Source organism: Carcharodon carcharias, chromosome 14, assembly GCF_017639515.1.
Source record: "Carcharodon carcharias isolate sCarCar2 chromosome 14, sCarCar2.pri, whole genome shotgun sequence".
NCBI classification, from domain to species: Eukaryota; Metazoa; Chordata; class Chondrichthyes; order Lamniformes; family Lamnidae; genus Carcharodon; species Carcharodon carcharias.
The window spans coordinates 3,797,480-3,822,214 of record NC_054480.1 but is presented as its reverse complement, the minus strand read 5'-3'; the positions used below and the strand labels follow the sequence as shown (position 1 = coordinate 3,822,214).

The following is a 24,735-nucleotide window of genomic DNA, read 5'->3' as shown; positions in this document are numbered from 1 at the left end:
TGTGCAATGTTGTATTTGATGCATTCTAGGTTAAGCTTGCTTTTTGCCCTTTCACCTACAGTCAATAAGCATTCAAATACAAATGGCATCAATCAGCCACTCTTTGATTTCCTTTATGAAATTTCCTCTCCTCTGACATTTTCAACCTTGCTGATGCTATGGGCCTTGAAACATTTCTGAAGGTGATAATTATCCATCATGAAAGCCGACCTGTGCACTTGTACAGATTTAGGTTCTGGCCTGCGCTTTAACTCCAGAGGCAATAATTTAATTAGGTAATGCACAAAATGCTCCTAACTGTGGGAGAGTCATACCCTTCAGGATAATGAAGTGGATTTTAAAAGATTCTTTTATGGGATGTGGGCATTGCTGGCAAGGCCAGCATTTGTTGTCCATCCCTAATTGCCCTTGAACTGAATAGCTTGCTGGGCCATTTCAGAGGGCAGTTAAGAGTCAGCCCCTTTAGGGAAGGAAACCTGCCGTCCTTACCTGGTCTGGGGGCGTAGGTAGGCCAGACCACGTAAGGACGGCAGATCTCCTTCCCTAAAGGACATTGTTTTTACAACAACCAATGATGGTTTCATGGTCACCATTACTAAGACTAGCTTTATATTCCAGATTTGATATGTCATTTTTTATTATTATTTATTAATTGAATTTAAATTCCACCAGCTGCCGTGGTGGGATTTGAACCTTTGTTCCCAGAGCAGTGGATTACTAGACCAATGATATCATTCTGCCACTGTCTCTCCTGAATGTAAGCAGGAATGAGGGATTTTAATTACGTAGACAGATTGCAGAAGCTGGGATTGTTGTCCTTTTTAAAAAAAAAAAGCCTTGTATTTATATAGCACCTTTCATGACTACATTATGTCCCAAAGTGCTTTACAGTCAATGAAGTATCTTTTGAAGTGTAGTCACTGTTGTAATGTAACGAGCATGGCAGTCAAATTTGCACACAGCAAGATCCCATGAAAAGCACTGGAATACTGACCAATTGATCTGTTTCTGGTGATGTTGATTGAGGGATAAATATTGACCAAGACAGTAGGGACAACTCCCCTACTCTTCAGAATAGTATAGTGGGATCTTTTATGTTCACCTGAGGGCAGGAACTTCAGTTTAAAATCTCATCCGAAAGATGGCACCTCTGACAGTGCAAGGCTCCCACAGTACTGCACTGGAGTGTTAGCCTTGATTTTTGTGCTCAAGCCTTGGAGTGGAATTTGGAATGGGAACTTTGTGATTCAGGGATGAGAGTGCTACCAACTGAATCATGTCTGACACCTAAAGCTGAGAAGGGGAAGTTTTGAGAACCAGGAGAGAGAAACTTTCCACTGGCAAGCAGGTCGGTGACCAAAGGTTAGCGATTTAAAATGTTGGCAAAAGATCTAAAGGGGAAATGTAAAATTTCTTTACCTCAAAAGTGGGTTAAGACCTAGTATGCACTGCCTAAAAAGGTGGTTGAATCTGATTCCATCTGATCTTTCAGAAGGCAATTGGAGAACAGTTGGATTAATTTGCAGGATTTGGAAGTCAAAAAGTGGCTTTTTAAAATTTGTCCATGGGTGTCGAGCATTGCTGTGAAGGCCAGCATTTATTCTTCACAATTGCTTTTGAAGAGGAAGTGCTAAGCCTCTTTCTTAACTGCTACATATGGTATAGGTACATCCAGAGTGCTGTTAGGAATTTAATTGGGTATGGGACTAAGTTGGACAGCTCTTTCAAAGAGCTGGCACAAATGTGATGGAGCGAATGACTTCTTTCTGTGCTGTTGGATTCTGTGATTCTATGCACCCTAGGGTGGCTTGATTCATTAATGACGTTAACTAGCTAAAGTAGGTTATAATTTTATGTATGGCATGTTGAAAAACTTGGATGAAGGGTCAAGGCCCATTGCACAGAGCAGCAGCAAAATCAAAAAAAATAGGGAAGACCAGGTCAATCATGGAGCAGGGGTCAGGTGATGTCAATCTTGTATTTTTGGAAAACAACTTGTGCATTGAAGGATGAAGTGCCCTAGCTTTGAAGTACTGTGTAAGAGAGTTTGTGTTTAAGGATGCAGGGAGGAGAATGTTTATAAGACAGTGCATTTAGAACTTTGGAGGAGCAAAAAGGAAAGTGGACTGAGGCTATGTTTAAACTTCTTCCCTTTCTACATTCAGAGTCTGCAGATGAGAGTGTGCTGGCTGCCAATCAACTGAGGAGTCGGCTCCCACAGTCCATGAAGATCATGCATGAAATCATGTACAAAGTGGAAGTGCTGTATGTGTTGTGTGTTCTGCTAATGGGAAGGCAACGGAACCAGGTGGGTGACAGACTCAGGAGGCAGATTTCATCAGAACTTGTAATATGTGTGTCTCTGGGCCTTTCCCTTTGAGAACAATCCCCAGTAACATTTGTGTCTCAAGTGCCAGACAGTGACCATCTCTAACAGGAGAGAGCCTAACCACCTCTCCATGACATTCAACGGCATCACCATCGTTGAATCCCCCACTATCATCATCCTGGGCGTTACCATTGACCAGAAACTTAATTGGGCTAGGCATGTAAATATTGTGGCTTGAAGAGCAGGTTAGAGGCTGAGAATTCTGCAGCGAATTACCTGACTGCCTGAATTACCTGTACCACCTGACTGCTCAAAGCCTGTCCTCTATCTGCAAGGCACAAGTCAGGAGTTTGATGGAATACGTCCCATTTGCCTCCAAGAACACACAAGCTCAACAACACCCAATCAACCCAGCTTGATTGGCACCCTATCCACCCCATTAAACATTCACTCCCTCTGCTACCAACGCACAGTGGCAGCAGTGTGTGCCATCTTAAGATGCATTGTAGCAACTCACCAAAGCTGCTTTGACAGCACCTTCCAAACTTGTGACCTCTACAGTCTAGGTAAATAAGGACTGCAGACGCATGGAAGCAACACCTCCGAGTTCCCCTCCAAGTCTCTCACCAGCTTGACTTGGAACTATATTGCCATTCCTTCATTGTTGCTCGGCCACAATCCTGGAAGTCCCTTCCTAACAGTACTGTGGGTCTCCTTAGAACTACTACTTTCTACTACGTTTCACAGATTTAGATTGTAGAGCTAATTGTGACACCAATATGGGATCTGCTGCATGCTTAGAACCTACTGCTTTTCTCGTCAAGGAACAGAAACTTGAAAGTAATGAGTCTAATTTGAAAGGTTTATGCAGTTGCTTATTGTGTCCGCTATGATTGGAGAAAGCAGTTCTTTAACCAGATATACCTGTGACTCACCATTCTAGTTTAGTGTGAGATAAGCAGAATTGAATTTGAGAAGGTGATTTACCCCTAATATTGGTTTCTCTGATTATCCATCATTCCCCTCTCCTAATATTGGTTCATACTAGAGCCAGTTCCACAAGTATCACCAGCCCTCACTTCACCCCTACCCCATGTAGCTATTCCAAGATTGAGTGAGTGTCTGCCAAGATTGTCAGAGAGAGACTACAGCTCAGGTTGACCTTATGTGCTCTGTCCATGGAAGAATTTTTCAGCACCTGTGGTTGGGTGGCAATTGAGTGGAAACCCTGGTTTCTTCTCCTTGTTCGTAGCCTGAGGATGCAGTCACACTCAAAAGATTAATTCAGCGAAACCAATGAGGGGACAGCAAGAGGGAGGGAGGGGCTGCTCCAAAATATCATCAGTTGGATCATGCAAAACAATGCTATAGTGGAAGTCCCGATATTAAATTTGCATTCCAGCTCCATAACATGCAAGTAGAGCAAAGCTGAATAAAGCAACTTAAAATGGAGGCTTACTGCAGCTAAATGCTGTTTTTTTTTTAGTAAAAGTTGGGAACTGGAAATATTCAAGAGAACCATATTGGATTTCTTGATTTTAATATTACAATATGGTGACAGAGTGGGAATTGTCCATGAGATCTGACCATAAGACATAGGAGCAGAAATTAGGCCATTCGGCCCATCGAGTCTGCTCCGCCATTCAATCATGGCTGATAAGTTTCTCAACCCCATTCTCCCGCCTTCTCCCCATAACCTTTGAACCCCTTACCAATCAAGAACCTATCTATCTCGGTTTTAAATACACTCAAAGACCTGCCCTCCACAGCTTCTGTGGCAATGAATTCCATAGATTCACCACTCTCTGGCTAAAGAAGTTTCTCCTCATCTCCCACTTTGCTTCAGGCTCGGTGAACAGCCCACTGTGGGGTGTGACAGAGACCAGCTGTCGTAACTGATTCCAATGCTGGTTCTTTCAGGTTCACAAGATGTTGGCAGAATTTCGACTTATCCCTGGACTCAATAATCTGTTTGACAAACTGATATGGAGGAAACATTCTACTAATCATGTGCTGCATGGACAGAACCAAATCTGTGACTGCAGTCCAGTGAGTATGAAACTGCTGGCGAAAGTGGCTGAATGCAGGAGTTCATTTATCATGACTTAGAAACTGTCATTCTCTTTGTCACAAATCGCTCTAGTTACTAACTTTCAGTGCTCTGGTAACATTCCTGAAACATACTGGATATATTGGATTGTTGTGTCCCTTATCACTTGCCCTAATGATCACTGACCAGTGCGTTCACAGAAGATGATCCAGGGGTATGTTGTGATGTGGTGAAACAGACAAGATAATTGGATATAAAAGGAAAAAACTTCGGATGCTGGAAATCCAAAACAAAAATAAAAATACCTGGAAAAACTCAGCAGGTCTGACAGCATCTGCGGAGAGGAACACAGTTAACGTTTCGAGTCTGTATGACCCTTCAACAGAACTAAGTAAAAATAGAAGAGAGGTGAAATATAAGCTGGTTTGGGGGGCGGGGGGTACAAGTAGAGCTGGATAGAGGGCCAGTGATAGCCAAAAGATGTCATAGACAAAGAGGTGTTGAAGGTGGTAATATTATCTAAGGAATGAGCTAATGGTGACATTAAGGGTAGAAAGCAGGACTAGTGGGGGTGGGATGAAGGGAAGGGATCGAAATAGGCTAAGAGGTAAAGATAAAACAATGGATGGAAATACATTTAAAAATAATGGAAATAGGTGGGAAAAGAAAAATCTATATAAATTCTTGGAAAAAGGAGGATTGGAAAGGGGTTGGGGATGGAGGAGAGAGTTCATGATCTAAAATTGTTGAACTCAATATTCAGTCCGGAAGGCTGTAAAGTGCCTAGTCAGAAGATGAGGTGCTGTTCCTCCAATTTGCGTTGAGCTTCACTAGAGCATTGCAGCAGGCCAAGGACGGACATGTGGGCATGTGAGCAGGGTGCAGTGTTGAAATGGCAAGCGACAGGGAGGTCTGGATCATGCTTACGGACAGACCGAAGGTGTTCCGCAAAGCGGTCACCCAGTCTGCGTTTGGTCTCTCCAATGTAGAGGAAACCGCATTGGGAGCAGCGAATGCAGTAGACTAAATTGAGGGAAGTGCAAGTGAAATGCTGCTTCACTTGAAAGGAGTGTTTGGGCCCTTGGATGGTGAGGAGAGGGTAAGTAAAGGGGCAGGTGTTGCATCTTCTGTGGTTGCATGGGAAGGTGCCATGGGAGGGGGTTGAGGTGTAGGGGGTGATGGAGGAGTGGACCAGGGTGTCCTGGAGGGAACGATCCCTGCGGAATTCCGAAGGGAAGATGTGTTTGGTGGTGGCATCGTGCTGGAGTTGGCGGAAATGGCAGAGGATGATCCTTTGAATGCGGAGGCTGGTGGGGTGATAAGTGAGGACAAGGGGGACCCTATCATGGCTCTGGGAGGGAGAGGAAGTGTGAGGTGTGAACCATAATTAGATATAGTTGTTTAGAAGTACAAACTTGAGAATTGCTGAAAAAAAAGACATGTTATCAAAGCTTTACACCTTACACTCATCAGGATAGCTTGCAAGAAGTTACCAAACAAATGGAGGAACAACGACTTATACCGCATGAGAAAGCGCTGATTGGTTGGCAAGTGAACTCTGCTGGAGGTGTTGCCATGGAGGATGCAAAATGGAGCAGTTAGCTGCCCAGCTTTGTTCAAATTCAAACCAGGCAGCTCGACTCTGGTCAAGGCATTGCCCTGGGGAATGAATCCGGGAATGACTGCTCCCTAAGCTTTTGTTCAGGTGAAAAAGTTGCGAAGTGTGCACATGTTCCTTCTGTCTGCAAAGGACAGGACCCTGTATGTGAATATGCTTGGCTTCTAGCATGTGTAAGTGAGCCTCACTGTGAGTCCCACTGCCTGTCTTAAATTGGTTGTCAGTGTAATTCAGGAGTTGGGAGCCTTTTTCTTATCAAGGGTCACTCACTGACAGACAAAATCAATCACGGGCCACACATGCACAAATCAGCTTAATTTAGTTTTTTGAGAGAATACAAACATTCAACTTGCCCACTGTTTTAATGCGATGGCTGAATTTGAATATATTTTGTAATATTATAGTAATATTGCTGACTTTTATTCAAAACAAATTGGTATAAACGCTGTTTTGAAGGCACTAGTGTCATAGGTCTATATTTTTAGAAATCTTGCTGCAGGCCGGATGAAATTGAGCAACAGGCTGGATCTGGCCGTTGGTTCCCCACCCCTTGTGTAACTCTTAGCACAATCGGGATTGTTTAGCAGTTGTTGCCTGATTGTGGAATCACATCTAATGTTGGATACTATTGTGAGGGCCTAAAGACACCTCACTGTATATTTTTCTAAAAGTAAATATAATATATATATTATTTTATATAATATGCTCATCACTATTTCTACAATTTTTAAAGTTGAACAAAGATCTTTAAAATGGCTGAAACTGTCTGTGACCCCTGAACAAAAGCCACTTGGCAGTTTTAGGAAAACTCACATGTCACTATTTCTGAGGAGCCACTAATGACCCCCGTTGCACTGTACAACCCAACTTCCCAGGCTGGCCAGAAGGAAATAGATCATCTGCTAAGACAAAGGCCTCACAACTTTCCTTTCAATTCCTAATGGCTAAGACTCTTTGGAATCCAGATGATGGACACACATCCTTTATCAAAGATGATGGAGAGGTGGGAGTCATGTGACATGGGCTTCTGGGTGGTAGAACAATTGTAATATTGCCTTGCTGAACTGCATAGCTTTGCTATTTAATATCTGAACAGGTCATGCCGAAGGACCCATTTACCCTGTTTTTTATTCATTCACAGGATGTGGGCTTTGCTGGCTGGGCCAGCATTTATGGCCATCCCTAGTTGCCCTTGGAAAGGTGGTGGTGAGCTGCCACCTTGAACCACTGCAGTCTATGGGTGTAGGTACACCCACAGTGCTGTTAGGGACAGAGTTCCAGGATTTTGACCCAGCGACAGTGAAGGAACGGTGATATATTTCCAAGTTAGGATGGTGAGTGACTTGGAGGGGAACTTCCAGGTGGTGGTCTTCCCATCTATCTGCTGCCCTTGTCCTTCTAGATGGTCGTGGGTTTGGAAGGTGCTGTCTAGGGAGCCTTGGTGAACCCCTGCAGTTCACTTTGATAGTACACGCTGCTGCTACTGTGCGTCGGTGGTGGAGGGAGTGAATGTTTGTGGATGTGGTACCAATCAAGTGGGCTACTTTGTCCTGGACAGTGTCCAGCTTCTTGAGTGTTGTTGGAGCTACGCTCATCCAGGCAAGCGGGGAGTTTTCCAACCCACTCCCGACTGTGCCTTGGCTTTGGTCAGGCGGGACGTGAGTCACTCGTCTCAGCATTCCTCACCTCTGACCTGCTCTTGTAGCCACAGTATTTATATGGCTAGTCCAGTTCAGATTCCAGTCAGTGGTAACCCCCAGCATGTTGCTAGCATGGGGGATTGCCTGACACTTGTGTGGTGCAAATGTTTCTTGCCACTTGTCAAATTTGGATATTGTCCAGGTCTTGCTGCATTTGGATATGGACTGCTTCAGTATCTGAGGAGTTGCCAATAGTGCTGGAAGTTCTGTACCTACAAGACAGGTACACACAGATGAATCAATCTGCCTATATCATCTCGTAAGTCTACACTAGTAAAAACGTGAATTCTACAACATTGATTTTTGCACACCGACCTTCACTCATTGGACTTTGATTCTGGAACCCACATGAACCAATATTTATTTTCTCTGCAATCTCTCTACTGTAAATCCTTTTTTCTATCCCTTTCTTTATTGCCTTAGTGTGGAGGTGACATTGCAACCCTTCTCCCATGTTTTGTGTGTACACATACACTAACCCTTTGAGCCCACCCCATCTCGAGTTTGCTGTGGGGCTATTACTAGAAAATTGGATCTCTCAAAAACCGAGGGATTAGGGAAATATGCCACCGTTTATAAAAAGGGAAATAAATGAAAACACCTTTCCAATTACAGACTGGCAGTGAGAGGAAAAATTAGTGCTGTTTAACTTAACAGTATTTTGGATAGGAGGGGAGTTATGAGGTTTGCAAGCACGGGCAGGTTGGGTACAGTCAGTACTTGTCTGTTGCAAACAGCTGAAGGGATCTGCGGTTTGATACTGGTCAATATGAGTTGGGATTCCTACAGTTCCAAGTGCTATAATTCCTATAGTTCCACATGCTACGAATTTCAATGCTGGTGTGATGCCAGATATATAGGCATATGTCCCAATGATTGGCGGATTGTATCAAACAGCATGTACCTTCAGCTGTTCGCAACAGACAAAGTGCTGACCATACCTAACCAGCCCATGCTTGCAAAACTCAACACCAACATTAGATGTGATTCCACGATTGGGCAGCACGTGCTAAACAATCCTTGATTGTGCTAAGAATTACACTGACAAACTAATTAAAGATGGTCAGTCGGACTCAGTGTGGCTCAGTTACACAAATGGAAGCCATGTATATTCACATGCGGCCCCGCCCTTTGCAGACTCAAGGAACGTGCACGTTTTTCACCTTTATCGTCTAACCAAAAGCTTAGGGAGTAGTCATTCCCCAGGGCAATGTCTTGACCGATCAGAGTTCACCTGGCTGATTTGGATTTGAACAAAGCTAGACAGATAACTGCTCCATTCTGCATTCCCCATGGCAATGTCTCCACTAAAGTCCGCTTGCCTACCGCTTCGCACGTTCTTCTCATGCAATACAAATTTCTGTTCCCCCGTTACAGTTTGGTAATTACTTGCAAGCTATCCTGATGAGTACAAGACAAAATGCTTAGCATGCCTCTTTTATCAGCAATAATTGGATATGTTTCATGTTTTTGGTGGGAATTGGATCGTTTTTAAGTTTGTTACAAGCATTATTATTTTCGCATTCAGCTACCACCAAAAGTAGCTTCCGAAAAGATTTTTGGAAATTACTGGTTTGATTTTGCCCTTTTATACCTTGCTCACTTTGGTGATTTGAATTTTAACTGTTGTTCCTTAATTTGTTTTTCTGCAATCCTGGTTGCTTTTGAAAGCATTGTACCTGTTCAGTTCTGATTTTATTGCTCTCCTGTGAATTGTATAATCAGATGTAACTGTGACACAATTTAATGCACCTATGATGTCTTGACACTAGAGGTGCCTTGGATGCATTCTAGATCAAGAATTTTTGATGATTCCAGCCCAATCCATGGCTGAAGGGTTTCTCCACCGATGTGTTTAACTGCCCACTGTTAGTTCACAGCTGGAACCAGCCCAGTAATCCCTGCAGTGCACCGTTCCATGTAGCAGGCCTCACCACCCTTCTTTCCCCACACTCTCCCCAACTCTCCTTACAGACTTGACCCAATGTCTCCTGGTTATACCCCTGGTTGGAGCAGTTTCAAAGTTAAACCAAAGTAATATTCTGATATGTAGCAACAATACTTTTAATCTAGACCAGCACCAACAGACTCAGGATTGGCGGTAGCATCTGCCTATGTCGATTATAGCCTCAACTGATCCAGATTTCCAGGTGCATTTTTGTACATTGGAATTGGGCAGACCCAGATTCTGAAACCAGAACTCTAATTGAAACATTGAATCCCATTGTTGTCTATTTTAATTTGGTTCCTGATCACACTGGACATGAATTACAGCATTCCAATAGCACTAATGGTAAGAACGCTATTGGAAATTTACAAAACTCAGATGTATAATTGCATGTAAGAGAGAAAATGCATGCTAGTGAAACTTGCAGGGCAGACTCTGAAATCCTCACACTAGGGCTCCTTGGATGATTACCTTTTGTAGTTCTGCTGCCTTAATTCTGGGTTTAGCAACATCACAATCCCCATTATCAGTTAGTAGAGATCTGCAGTATAGCTCATTTCTTCAGCAGATATTTAGTCAGTGTCTTTCTCTTGCAGTGCTACGAAAATAAGTCTTGTGTGCTCAGCCAGAATTTTTTTTCCTTATTTTAGAATTAAATTACTTTCCCTTGTCTAAAACAAAGTGCTCGAAATACTCAGCAGGTCAGAACCTGTTTTGAATCCAGTTCTGATGAAAGGTTATCAGCCTGAAATGTTAAATCTGTTTCTCGCTCCACAGGTGTTGCCTGGCCTGCTGAGTATTTCCAGCATTTCCTGTTTATATTTCTGATTTCCTGAATCTGTGGTATTTTGCTTTTGTATAATTTCCTTTCTCTGCTATTTGGTTGAGGGCTGTGTTCTGGCAGCTGGTTCACTGTGTTTCAAATAGTGCAGACTCCAAACACATAGTTGGAAGCACAGAAGGGGGAGGCGATGGCGTAGTGATATTGTCGCTGGGCTAGTAATCCAGGGACCTGGGTTCGAATCCTGCCACAGCAGATGATGGAATTAAAAGTCTAATGATGACCAGGAAACAATTGTTGTAAAAACCCATCTGGTTCACTAATGTCATCAAATCTGCTGTCCTTGCCTGGTCTGGCCTACATGTGACTCCAGACCCACAGCAATGTGGTTGACTTTTAACTGCCCCCTGAAATGCCCTAGCAAGCCACTCAGTTGTAACAAACTGCTAGAAAGTCACAAAAAAGGAATGAAACCGGACGGACCACCCAGCATTGACCTGGGCACTGGAAAAGACAACGGCAAACTCCGCAATGTCCTCCTTATTAACATCTGGGGGCTAGTGCCAAAATTAGGAGAGCTATCTCATGACTAGTCAAGCAACAGCCTGACATAGTTATCCTCACGGAATCATACCTTACAGATAATGTCCCAGACACCACCATCACCATCCTTGGATATGCCCTGCCCTGTGGGCAGGACAGGCCCAGCAGAGGTGCTGGCACAGTGGTATACAGTCGGGAGGGAGTTGCCCTGGGAGTCCCCAACATTGACTCCGGACCCCATGAAGTATCATGGCATCAGGTCAAACAGGGGCAAGGAAACCTCCTGCTGATTACTGGCCTCCCTCAGCTGATAAATCAGTGCTCCTCCATGTTGAACACCACTTGGAGGAAGTGCTGAGAGTGGCAAGGACACTGAAGTCCTCCATCCAGAGTATATTCTGTGTCCATCGCCACGACTAGCTCGGTAGTGCCATTACTGACCAAGCTGGCTGAGTCTTAAAGGACATAGCTGCTAAACTGGGACTGCATCAGGTGATGAGGGAACCAACACAGGAAAAATATACTTGACCTCATCCTCACCAACCTGCCTGCCACAGATGCATCTGTCCATGACAGTATCAGTAGGAGTGACCGCCACACAGTCATTGTGGAGACGAAGACCCGCCTTCACATTGAGGATACCCTCCATCGTGTTGTGTGACACTACCACCATGCTAAAGATTTTGAACAGACCCATCTGTAGGTGTGGCTCATATCCAACTCTGTATAGGACTTGCCTCCAGCCAGCTTTGCATATAGGTTGTCTGTCCTGGAATGGGGTACTTGTCTAGTTGTGTTGCCTTATCTACAGTCAATTTATAACCCCCACAAATACGTATTGTATTTGGGCCATCAGCAGCAGCAGAACTGTACTCGAACACAATCTGTAACCTCATGCTCTGGCATATCCCCCACTCTACCATTATCATCAAGCCAGGGGATCAACCCTGGTTCAATGAAGAGTGCAGGAGGGCATGCTAGGAGCAGCACCAGGCATACTTAAAAATGAGGTGTCAACCTGGTGAAATTATAACACCGACTACTTGTGTGCCAAGCAGCATAAGCAGCAAGTGATAGTGATCCCACAACCGACAGATCAGATCTAAGCTCTGCAGTCCAGCCACATACAGTCGTGAATAGTGGTGGACAATTAAACAACTCACTGGAGGATGAGGCTCTACAAATATCTCCATCCTCAATGATGGAGGAGCCCAGCACATCAGTGCAAAAGATAAGGCATTTGCTTTAGAAGATTAGGCATCTTCAGCCAGAAATGCCGAATTGATGATCCATCTCGGACTCTTCCGGAGGTCCCTAGCATCACAGATGCCAGACTTCAGCCAATTCGATTCACTCCACGTGATATTAAGAAACGGCTGAAGACACTGGATATTGCAGAGGCTATAGACCCTGACAATATTCCGGCAATAGTACTGAAGACTTGTACTCCAGAACTTGCTGCGCCCCCTAGCCAAGCTGTTCGAGTACAGCTACAGCACTGGTATCTACCCAGGTATATCCTGTACACAAAGCAGGACAAATCCAACCAGACCAATTACTGCCCCATCAGTCTACTCTCGATCATCAGTAAAGTAACGGAAGGGGTCATCAACTGTGCTATCGAGCTGCAATTGCTTAACAATAACCTGCTCACTAATGCCCAGCTTGGGTTCTACCAGGGCCCCTCAGCTCCTGACCCCATTACAGCCCTGGTTGAAACATGGATAGAAGTGCTGAGCTCCTGAGGTGTGGTGAGAGTGATTGCCCTTGACATCAGGGCAGCATTTGACAATGTGACATCAAGAAGCCCTAGCAAAACTGGAATCAGTGGGAATTGGGAAAACCCTCTGCAGGTTGGAGTCATACCTAGCACAAAGGAAGATGGTTGTGGTTGTTGGAGGTCAGTCATCTCAGTTCCAGGACATCACTGCAGGAGTTCCTCAGGGTAGTGAATTCAGCCCAACCATCTTCAGCTGCTTCACTAATGACCTTCCTTCCATCATAGGATCAGAAGTGGGGATGTTCGCTGATGATTGCACAATGTTCAGCACCATTCACGACTCCGCAGATACTAAAGCAGTCCGTGCCCAAATGCAGCAAGACCTGAACAATATCCAGGCTTGGGCTGACAAATGGCAAGTAACTTGCGTGCCACACAAGTGTCAGGCATGAGCACCTCCAACAAGAGAGAATCCAGCCATTGCCCCTTGACATTCAATGGCATTACCATCACTAAACCCCCCACTATCAACATCCTGGTGGTTACCATTGACCAGAAACAGAGCTGGACTAGCCATATAAATACTGTGGCTACAAGAGCAGGTCAGAGGCTAGGAATCCTGTGACGAATAACTCACCACCTGACTCCCCAAAGCCTGTTTACCATCTACAAGGCAGAAGTCAGGAGTGTGATAGAATACTCCCCACTTGTCTGGATGAGTGCAGCTCCCACAGCACTTAAGAAGCTTGACACCATTCAGGACAAAGCAGTCCACTTGATTGGCACCGCATCCACAAACGTTCCCTCCACCACTGACACACAGTAGCAGCAGTGTGTACCATCTACAAGATGCACTGCAGGAATTTACCAAGGCTTCTTCAACAGCACCTTCCAAACCCACGACCACTACCATCTAGAAGGACAAGGGCAGCAGATAGATGGGAACACCATCGCCTGAAAGTTCCCCTCCAAGTCACTCACCATCCTGACTTGGAAATATATCGCCATTCCTTCACTGTCACTGGTTCAAAATCCTGGAACTCCCTTCTTAACAGCACTGTGGGTGTACCTACACCACATGGACTGCAGCGGTTCAAGAAGGCAGCTCAATACCACCTTCAAGTGCAAGTAGGGATGGGCAATAAATGCTGGCCCAGCCAGCGAAGCCCCCATCCTGTGAATGAATAAAAAAATAGAATCTGGAGGAAGAGTGAATTCGAGCTTTGGAGTTGAGGCTTAATATGTTGATCATAACATGGATAATTCATCCAATTATACTTGAGATTTTACTAAAATTTGCAAGGTTTATGCATAAGCATTATGTATCAAACATTGGGTGCATCTACACCAGATGGACTGCAATGAATTCAAGGTGGCTCACCACCACCACCTCAATTGAGGAAACACAGTAAATGGCGCTCACATCCCATGAAAGAATATTAAAAATAACAAAATTCTTGTTACATATGAATTAGGAGTAGGTCATTCAATTTCTTGAGCCTATTCCACCCTTCAATAAGATCAAGACTGATCTGATTGTGGCCTCAAGTCTATTTTCCTGCCGCTACCCGATACTCTGACTCTATCAGGAATCTATCTAGTTCTGCCTTAAAAATATTCAATAACACTGCCTCCACCCCTCTCTGCAGAAGAGTTCCACAGACTCTTGGCCCTCAGAGAAAATTTTCCTTTTTTCTATCTTAAATGGGAGACCTCTTATTTTTAAACTGTATCCCCTAGTTCTAGTCTCTCCCACAAGGAGAAACATCCTTTCAATATCTACCCTGTCAAGTCCCCTCAGGACCTTGTATTTCAATAGGATCAATTCTCATTCTTCTAACTCTAATGGATGCAGGCCCAGCATGTCCAAGCTTTCCACAGAAAATAACCCCTTCATCCCAGCAATCAGTGGAGTGAACCTTCTTTGAACTGCTTCTAATGCAATTATGTCCATCCTTAAAAAAGGAGACCAAAACTGTACACAGCACTCTAGATGTCTACTCACTAATGTTCTGTACAATTGTGGCAAAACTTCCCTACTTTTTTATTCCATTCTCCTTACAACAAATGACAACATTCCATTTGTCTTCCTAATCACTTGCTGTACGAGCATGCTAACTTTGTGATTCAAGTACCAGGGCATCCAGATCCTTCTGTACTGCAGAGTTCTGTAATCTCAATTTAAGTATTATACTACTTTTCTGTTCTTCTTGCCAAAGTGGACAAGTTCACATTTTCCCACATTATGCTCCATTTTTCAAATTTTTGTCCACTCACTTAACCGATGCCCCTTTGCAGACTCCTTATATCCTCTTCACAACTTACTTTCCTATCTATCTTTGTATCATTAAATTTAGCAACCATACGCTTCGTCCCTTCATCCAAGTCGTTGATATAGATTGTAAATAGTTTAGACCCCAACACTGATCCCTATGGCACTCGGCTTATCACATCTTGCCAAGACGAATCATTTTTTTGCCTACTGGTTAGCTAACAGGAAACAATCTCTATCCATGTTAACATGTTAACTTCTACACTGAGTTTTTATTTTGTGTAGTAACTTTTTGATGTGGCACCTTACCAAATGCCTTCTGGAAATCTAAGTACATCACGTCCACCAGTTCCCCTTTATCCATGTTGCTTGTAACTCCCTCATTTGTATTAAGTGCCCTGTTATACCATAAGACATAGGAGCAGAAATTAGGCCATTCGGCCCATCAAGTCTGCTCTGCCATTCAATCATGGCTGATAAGTTTCTCAACCCCTTTCTCCCGCCTTCTCCCCGTAACCTTTGATCCCCTTACCAATCAAGAACCTATATATCTCGGTCTTAAATACACTCAATGACCTGGCCTCCACAGCCTTCTGTGGCAATGAATTCCACTCTGTGGCTAAAGAAGTTTCTCTTCATCTCTATTCTAAAAGGTCTTCCCTTTACTCTGAGGCTGTGCCCTCGGGTCCTAGTCTCTCCTGCTAATGGAAATATCTTCCCCACGTCCACTCTATCCAGGCCTTTCAGTATTCTGTAAGTTTCAATCAGATCCCCCCTCATCCTTCTAAACTCCATCGAGTATAGACCCAGAGTCCTCAAACGTTCCTCATATGTTAAGCCTTTCATTCCTGGAATCATTCTCATGAACCTCCTCTGGACCCTCTCCAGGGCCAGCACATCCTTCCTGAGATATGGGGCCCAAAATTGCTCACAATATTCTAAATGTGGTCTGACCAGAGCCTTATAAAGCCTCAGCAGTACATCCCTGCTTTTGTATTCTAGTCCTCTCGAAATAAATGCCAATGTTGCATTTGCCTTCCTAATTACCGACTCAACCTGCAAGTTAACCTTAAGAGAATCCTGGACCAGGACTCCCAAGTCCCTTTGCACTCCAGACTTCTGAATTCTCTCCCCATTTAGAAAATAGTCTATGCCTCTTCTTCCTACCAAAGTGCATGACCTCACATGCACTTCCCCACGTTGTATTCCATATGCCACTTCTTTGCTCATTCTCCTAACCTGTCCAAATCCTTCTGCAGCCTCCCTGCCTCCTCAATACTACCTGTCCCTCCACCTATCTTTGTATCATCTGCCAACTTAGTCAGGATGCCCTCAGTTCCTTCATCTAGATCATTAATGTATAAAGTGAAAAGTTGTGGTCCCAACACTGACCCCTGCGGAACTCCACTAGTCACTGGCCGCCATCCTGAGAAGGACCCCCTTATTCCCACTCTCTGCCTCCTGCCAGGCAGCCAATCTTCTATCCATGCTAGTACCTTGCCTCTAACACCATGGGCTCTTATCTTACTGAGCAGCCTCCTGTGCGGCACCTTGTCAAAGGTCTTCTGGAAGTCGAAGTAGATAACATCCACTGGCTCTCCTTTTGTCTAACCTACTCGTTACCTCCTCAAAGAATTCTAACAGATTTGTCAGGCATGACCTCCCCTTGATAAAACCATGCTGACTTTGCCCAATTTTACCATGCACTTCCAAGTATTCTGAAATCTCATCCTTAATAATTGACTCTCAACTCTTACCAACGACCGAGGTCAGGCTAATCGGCCTGTAATTTCCCATCTTTTGCCTCACTGCCTTCTTAAACAGGGGGTTACATTAGTGATTTTCCAGTCCTCTGGGATCCTCCCTGACTCCAGTGATTCCTGAAAGATTGCCACTAACGCCTCCACTATCTCTTCAGCTATCTCTTTCAAAACTCTGGGGTGTAATCCATCTGGTCCAGGTGATATATCCACCTTCAGACCTTTCAGTTTTCCTAGCACCTTCTCCTTGGTAATGGCCACCATACTCACCTCTGCCCCCGACTCTCTTGAACTTTGGGGATGTCACTCATGTCTTCTACTATGAAGACTGACGCAAAGTACCTATTCAGTTCCTCCGCCATTTCTTTGTTCCACACTACTACTTCTCCAGTGTCATTTTCCAGCGGCCCAATGTCCACTTTTGCCTCTCTCTTACCCTTTATATATCTAAAATAACTCTTGCAATCTTCTTTTATATTACTGGCTAGTTTACCCTCATATTTAATTTTCTCCCTCCTTATTTCTTTTTTAGTTGTCCTCTGTTGGTCTTTGTAGGCTTCCCAATCCCCCGGTTTCCCACTGCTCTTCGCCGCATTGTATGCTTTCTCTTTAGCTTTTATGCTGTCCCTGACTTCCCTTGTCAACCATGGTTGCCTCGTCCTCCCTTTAGTATGCACGTTCTTCCCAGGGATGAATTTTTGCTGTGTCTCCCAAATTACTCCCAGAAACTCCTGCCATTGCTGTTCCATTGTCTTTCCTGCTAGGTTCATCTCCCAGTCAATTCTGGCCACTCCTCCCTCATGCCTCTGTAGTTGCCTTTATTCAACTTTAATACTGTTACATCTGATTCCAGCTTTTTCCTCTCAAATTGCAGGGTAAATTCTATATTATGGTCACTTCCTTTGAAGGGTTCCTTCACTTTAAGCTCCCTTATCAAATTTGCCTCATTACACATCACTAAATCTAGAATTGCCTGTTCTCTAGTGGCTCCACCACAAGCTGCTCCAAAAGGCCATCTCGTAGACATTCCACAAATTCCTTTTCTTGGGATCCACAACCAACCTGATTTTCCCAGTCTACCTGCAAATTGATATCCCCCATGATCACTGTAACCCTTGCCTTTCTTACACACCTTTTCTATCTCCTGGTGTATCTTGTGCTCCACATCCTGACTACTGTTCGGAAGCCTTAACATAACTCCCATTATGCTTTTTTTGCCTTTGCGGTTCCTCAACTCTACCCACACAGATTCTACATCATCTGACCCTACGTCATTTCTTGCTATCGATTTAATTTCATTTGTTACTAACAAAGCAACCCCACCCCCTCCGCCAATCTGCCTATCTTTTCGATAGGATGTATATTCTTGGATATTTAGCTCCCAGTCCTGATCCCCTTGCAGCCATGTCTCTATAATGCCCACCACATCATACCTGCCAATTTCAATCTGCGCCACAAGCTCATTTACCTTATTTTGTATACTGCGTGCATTCAGATACAACACCTTCAGTCCTGTATTTCCCGTCCCCTTTCTCATTGTCGTTCCTTTATCTGATGTGCTTGAAGTTAGATTCCTAACCCTTTCCAAACACTCTGTCCTATTTTGTGTTCTGGGGACGTTAATAGCCTCTCCTGGGCCCTCCTTTTCAGTTTTTACTTCTTTTCCATGAAGTTGAATCCACCCCCCCCACACGCTAACCTGCTGCTTTGTTTCCCATTAGTCATATTCCTTGGAGTTTTACTCTTCCCTGCCCCCCCACTTTCTAGTTTAAAGTCCTATTGACCACCCTGTTTACCCTTTTCGCTAGAACATTGGTCCCAGATCAGTTCAGGTGGAGACCGTCCCAACGGTACAGATCCCTCCTGTTCCAATACTGATGCCAGTGCCCCATGAAATGGAACCCCTCTTGCCCGCACCACTCCTTTAGCCACGTGTTTACTTCCCTTATTCTCACGTCCCTATGCCAATTTGCACGTGGCTCGGGCAGTAATCCAGAGATTATAACCCTTGAGGACCTGTTCTTTAATTTAGTTCCTAGTTCCTGATAATCCCCAAACAGGTCCTCTTTCCTAGTCTTACCTATGTTATTTGTACTGACGTGGACCACAACAACTGGATCCTCCCCATCCCTCTCCAATATCCTTTCAAGCCGGTCAGAGATGTCCCTCACCCTGGCACTGGGCATACCCTCTAATAATAGATTCCAAAATTTTCCCTGTAACAGATGTTAATCTAACTGCTCTTGAAACGTCAACTCTTTTCTTCTCCGCCGATGCTGCCAGACCTGCTGAGTTTTTCCAGGTAATTCTGTTTTTGTTAATCTAACTGGCTTTAGTTTTCTGTTTCCTATCCCCTCCTTTCTGGGATGGAGGAGTTACAGACATTTACAGAATCTAGGGAATTTTGGAAAATTAAAACCAATGCATCTACTACCTCAGCAGCCTCTTTAAGACCCTCGGATGAAATCCATTAGGGCCTGTAGACTTGAAAGCTTTGAGTCCTAATAATTTTCTCAGTACCCTTTCCGTGGTGATTGTAATTGTTTTAAGTTCCTCATTCCCTTTCACATCTTAATGCACACTTATTTCTGTTATAGCTGTACTGGAGCAGCTTGGCCAGTGGCTTGGCTGGTTCTGGAGCATAGACTTAACTACTACAGCCAGATGTTGTCAGGACTCATAGCCTTTGCTGCCTCCAATGCCTTCAGCCCTTGATATCATGTGGAATGAATTGAATTGCCTGAAGATTAGCATCCATGATAGTGCGGGCTTCACTGATGCTTTAGTTCTGAAAGCTTTCAACTGATTTGAAAATTTTGCTAATTTAATATCCAGAAATACTTTTTAATCTGATGAAGCATTGGCTTTACAGTAAGTGTCCCCTGTTGCTAGAGTCTTAGCTATTCATTGTGATTTCCTGCACTCTCAGTCATGCCGCCTCATTTTCTTTAAGACCTGGACGCACTTGGTCCTAATTATGTAATTGCTGCATCCTCTATTCTTTTAATGTTTTTCCTTCAGCTTTCTGCCTAAAGCTTTTGCCATTCCTCTACAGGAGATTTCTCTGAAAATCCAATTCCTGAGGTTACTTCAGAGCTTCAGTGATCACCATGAGTGAGTATTTAGAAAGGAGCATTTACTGTGTAATGATGTCTATAATCACTTATCGGGGTTCACTGCAATGTCTAAACTTCTAAAATTGGGTTTCTTTGAAAATGTAAAGCGACTGCAGGCCATGGAAGGAAAAAAAAGGTTGGTTGATCCAGCCCTAGTTTGTATTCTCACATTGTCCAAGTGTATCATCAGAACCCACAGCAATTTGCCACTGGAAAATGCACCAAGCACATCATCGCTCAGAATTGATTGTGATTTCATTAATAATAACATTGTTTCAGTAACAAGGATTGTGGGAAAGTCCATTGGTTATAAGGCATGGGCTTTTTATATCACAGGACATTTTCAAATGGGGTTATAGAAATTGATGCTTGCTTACAGTTTCAAATTATTATTCTATATTCTAATGCTAGCGGTGCTTCTCAAGATTATCACATATTTACTCCTGTCTGTCTCCATCTATTTTAATTTAGTTTTAACAATTGCCCACTTTGGAAATGTGAAATATTTATTTCGCCATAGCCAACTCAGCAATTATTTTATCATCAACTTCTCCTCTGTCCTTGTCTCCCAGGAGCACTTGCACTCCTATCAACCTCCCAATTCTGTGGCTTATCTGAACATTAAACCTAAAATTTGTGGTAAAAATAGTGAGGCATATTAAAGCACCAGTCCTTTGGACAAGCACAGATTTCTAACTTAATGTCACATTTTGTAATAAATTAGATAATATAAATTCCGAGCAGTTTGATTCTTGAAGGTGACCGCAGTTGTTTTTGGATTTTCAGGAATAGGTATCTTTTATTGAACAGCCAGGAACTGAATGAACTTAGTGCAATCTCACTCAAAGCTAACATTCCTGAGGTAGATGCAGTTGTCAACACTGACAGGTAAGCTGACCATTCCGAGCTGACTTGTTATGTATGTAAAGATTAACCATTATGGTGCTTAAAATAGGAAGGGACATCCATTAATGCTGCCATAACTGATTCTGTGGAACAATATGCTCCAATTTTAAACTAAAAATGCAATTTGGTTTAAATTCTCTATCCAGGATGGTGTCTAGTTTACTGAGGGTTGTGGTGCACCATCCAGGCAAGCTACAAGAGTTCTGTCAATGTAAAGGCAAAATACTGCAGATGTTAGAAATCTGAAACAGAAACAAAAAATGCTGGAAAAACTCAGGTCTGACAGCATCTGTGGAGAGAAAGAGCAAAACAGAGTTAACGTTTCGAGTCCGTATGACTCTTCAGATCTGTTGTGTAAGAGTTCTGCCAAGTTCCTTAGTTGAGCCTTGTAAAGACAGTGAAGAGGATTTGGAAGTTAGTAGGTGAACTGTTTGTCAAAGCACCAACCTCAGCCTTGCTCTGTGATGTTGGTATGGCCAGTTCACTTCATCTGATTAGAAGATTCTTCCTCCCAAATATTGATTTGATTTGACTTGGCAATGATAATGTGTCATTAAAAGTCATGAGATGGGCTTTCTCTTGTTCAAGCTAGTCATTATCTCTGTTAAATGGCATGACTGTTATCTGCCACTCGGTCCAAACCTGGGTTTTATCCATGACCTACTATAAATTGCACGCGCTTGAATTATCACCCTGAAGGCCGGGAGGTTGTTGATTGATGTTCGATCGCTGGGTTCATGGCGTTCGTTGTGATTTCTCACTTAACGGAGTGGGCCATGTGAAGGCTGCCATCTTCCACTTGGACCCATGCGCACAACCTCAGGCAATGCGGTTATTGACCCTGAAGAAGCTTGGAAAAATCCCTAAACCACACCCATACAAACACAATGGCAAATACCTGATTCACAAATAGAAAATTTAAAACACTCCTGTGTGCGGCTGTGGTCATCCAGAACAGACTATGGAACACATGCTGACTCAATGCCTGACTGATATGATGCCGACAGACTATGGAACACATGCTGACTCAATGCCCGACTGATATGATGCTGACAGACTATGGAACACATGCTGACTCAATGCCCGACTGATATGATGTCGACAGACTATGGAACACATGCTGACTCAATGCCCGACTGATATGATGCCGACAGACTATGGAACACATGCTGACTCAATGCCCGACTGATATGATGCCGACAGACTATGGAACACATGCTGACTCAATGCCCGACTGATATGATGCCGACAGACTATGGAACACATACTGACTCAATGCCCGACTGATAAATATGAAGGAGGTATTAAAATTTACATGCCATTCCTAAGATAATATTCTGGCTTGATCACCTTGATGTAAAATTACAGTTGTTGCTTTCTACTCAGCTGTACAAAAGGCGGCGGCAGCTGCATGAACTGCCTCCCTATTGGAGGAGCTGCGATAGGGAGGACAATTTTGCCAACAACTGGTGTCTTTGGTGGTGTGTGGGGGAGATGTAGAAGGGAGAAATTGTGTAGGTATCAAATTGATGTGGCAGCCATAACCATTCAATGTTGGGAATTGGCAGGGTGGTTGGTCATGGTTGTTGTTACGTTTGCCAGTGATTAGTTAGAGTAACCCACAAAAAATGGTCTGCGTAGCCCTGGTTTTGAGTCCCATGTGTTCTCATTTTGAAGCTGGTCCAACTTTTATTAAACTTGCTGTTCTGTAACATTCTGTGACGTATGTAGAGTCATAATGTGGGGAGGCGGTGATGTTGGTGGTATTGTCGCTGGACTATAGTTCCAGAGATCCAGGCTAATGCTCTGGGGACCCGGGTTCAAACCCAACCATGGCACGTGGAAATTAATCTGGAATTAAAAGTCTAATGGTGACCATTGATTGTTGTAAAAACCCATATGGTTCAGGGAAGGAAATGTGCTGTCCTTACCTGGTCTGGCCTACATGTGACTCCAGGCCCACAGCAATGTGGTTGACTCTTAAAAGCCCTCTGAATGGGATGGGCAATAAATGCTTGCCTAGTCAGCGATGGCCACATCCCATGAATGAATATTTTAAAAAATGTTGTAAATGCAGATACTTGAGCAAATTGGGATTAAGGCTTGTTGTTCAGATGCAGGACCTTTGCCCCAAATGCTGCAAGGTCAGACATACACAATAATGGAAAGTGTGATCAGCAAAGTATCAGAAACTGCTCTTTCCCAGGTTGGTGTCTCACTTGCTGAGTATTGTAGCTGCATCATTCAGGCAACACTGACAGGTAAACTGAATATTACTTGTTATGTCTGTGAAGATTAGCATTCATGGTGCTTGGAGTAAGACAACATATCCATTAATGCTACTATAACTCTGGTTCTCTGCTTTCCAAGATCCCTGATTTGTGATGGGAAGAAAGGACTTCTGACTAGGTTATTACAGGTGATGAAGAAAGAACCTGCTGAATCCTCTTTCAGGTAGGCATGTTTCTTCCCTATCTTTTCGTGCTTCCCCTCCCCACCCCACCTCACCCCCAACCCCTGAAAGTCAATTTTTCAGAAGCTATGTAGTGATTTTATAAAGACCCTTTCCCAGTGATAATAAAAAAAATTTCTTACAATCCCTTTTAGCTTGTTCCCAATAATGGATGCCAGGCTGATAGGTCTGTAGTTCCCTGTCTCTGATTTGTCCCTTTTTTCCTTTGAAAATAGCAATGCCACGAGCTAGCTTTCAGTCTTGAGGGACTATCCCTGACTCTTTAATAGGCACCAGTTCCATTGCTTTAATCACTCCTTGGATATTCAGACCTAGAGCTCTATCAATTTTGAGTTTTCCTGGATGACATGTATATTTTAGTATTAATAATACTTAATACTGAGTAAACCCCCCCACCCCACCCCAATCTGAAATAAGAGTCAGCTACAGGAGTAGAGACTGATACAAAATAAGTGGACTTCAACCCTAAAGTGGCATGTGTTGCTAATACATATGCAATAGATAAAATATCAATTTAATTCCAGTTCATACTAAGCATGGAGTTTCGGTTGGATTTGCATTAGAGAATCAAGGCTATGTTTTATGTTTGTTGTAGAATATTCATTAAAGAACTGGCCTGCAGCTTACGTAATAGCTGAGTTGATGTTGTGAGTATGAGTTGTGTAGAATGTAATAGTGATGGCTTCGATCTGCATTTTGCTGAGTTAGCTTATTATAGCTGAGGTGAGTGTGATGTTACAAGTTCAAGGTTTAGGAGCAACAATGGTGTCCTAATTAATTAAACTGATAGTAAAGTGTGTACATGATTACTAGTCACATGGGCCAGTACTGGCAGGGCATGTAGTGTCTGCGGAACCATACCGAGTAGGTAATCCACCTTTAGGAAGTGGAAGGCAGACAATTGGTAAGGATTTAAAGCAGCTTATTGCTATAATTCCTGTGTCTCATTCCTGGCAGATTCTGGCAAGCAAGAGCAGTGGAGAGTTTTCTACGAGGAGTGACTTCCTATGCTGACCAGATGTTTCTTTTGAAACGTGGCCTACTGGAGGTAAGGCAGTGTTTAATCAAAGAGAAATATTGTGTAAATGGTCAAGCAAGCCAGCTGTTTGTGGAGGGTGAGAAGAATTTCCCTAATGCCCTTTAGGAAAGGAAATCCACTGTCCTTACTTGGTCTGGCCTACGTGTGATTCCAGACCTACAGCAATGTGGTTGACTCTTAATTGCTCTCTGAAATGGCCGAGCATGCCACTCAGTTCAAGGGCAATTAGGGATGGACAGCAAATGCTGGCCTTGCCAGTGACACCCACATCCCATGAACAAGTAATTTAAAAAGTCTTACATGCTCCAGTTTGCTTGCAAGATGTGACTAATTTAACTCTACATGTTCTAATTCCTATGGACTGGAAATAGGTTTGGATTTAAACTTGCCTGTTTTTTACCACTGAATGGGGTGAAAATGGGTCAGTGGGGAAGTAAGGGGTTGCTGCTGGATGTGGGTGGCAGGGGCGTGTTGCCACTG

At 43.6% G+C, this 24,735-nt stretch overlaps 1 protein-coding gene across 2 annotated transcripts in view; it reads left to right on the top strand.

The window, feature by feature from the left end:
• LOC121286895 (short transient receptor potential channel 4-associated protein-like) overlaps positions 1-24,735 on the top strand; it is a 101,157-nt gene that overhangs the window by 56,091 nt on the left and 20,331 nt on the right. For both annotated transcript variants that reach the window (XM_041204119.1, XM_041204118.1), the window contains exons 9-14: positions 2,166-2,308; positions 4,250-4,378; positions 19,777-19,835; positions 20,624-20,725; positions 23,114-23,197; positions 24,174-24,264. In XM_041204119.1, coding sequence (XP_041060053.1) covers positions 2,166-2,308; positions 4,250-4,378; positions 19,777-19,835; positions 20,624-20,725; positions 23,114-23,197; positions 24,174-24,264 — 608 coding nt within the window. The remainder of the gene's footprint in view (positions 1-2,165; positions 2,309-4,249; positions 4,379-19,776; positions 19,836-20,623; positions 20,726-23,113; positions 23,198-24,173; positions 24,265-24,735) is intronic.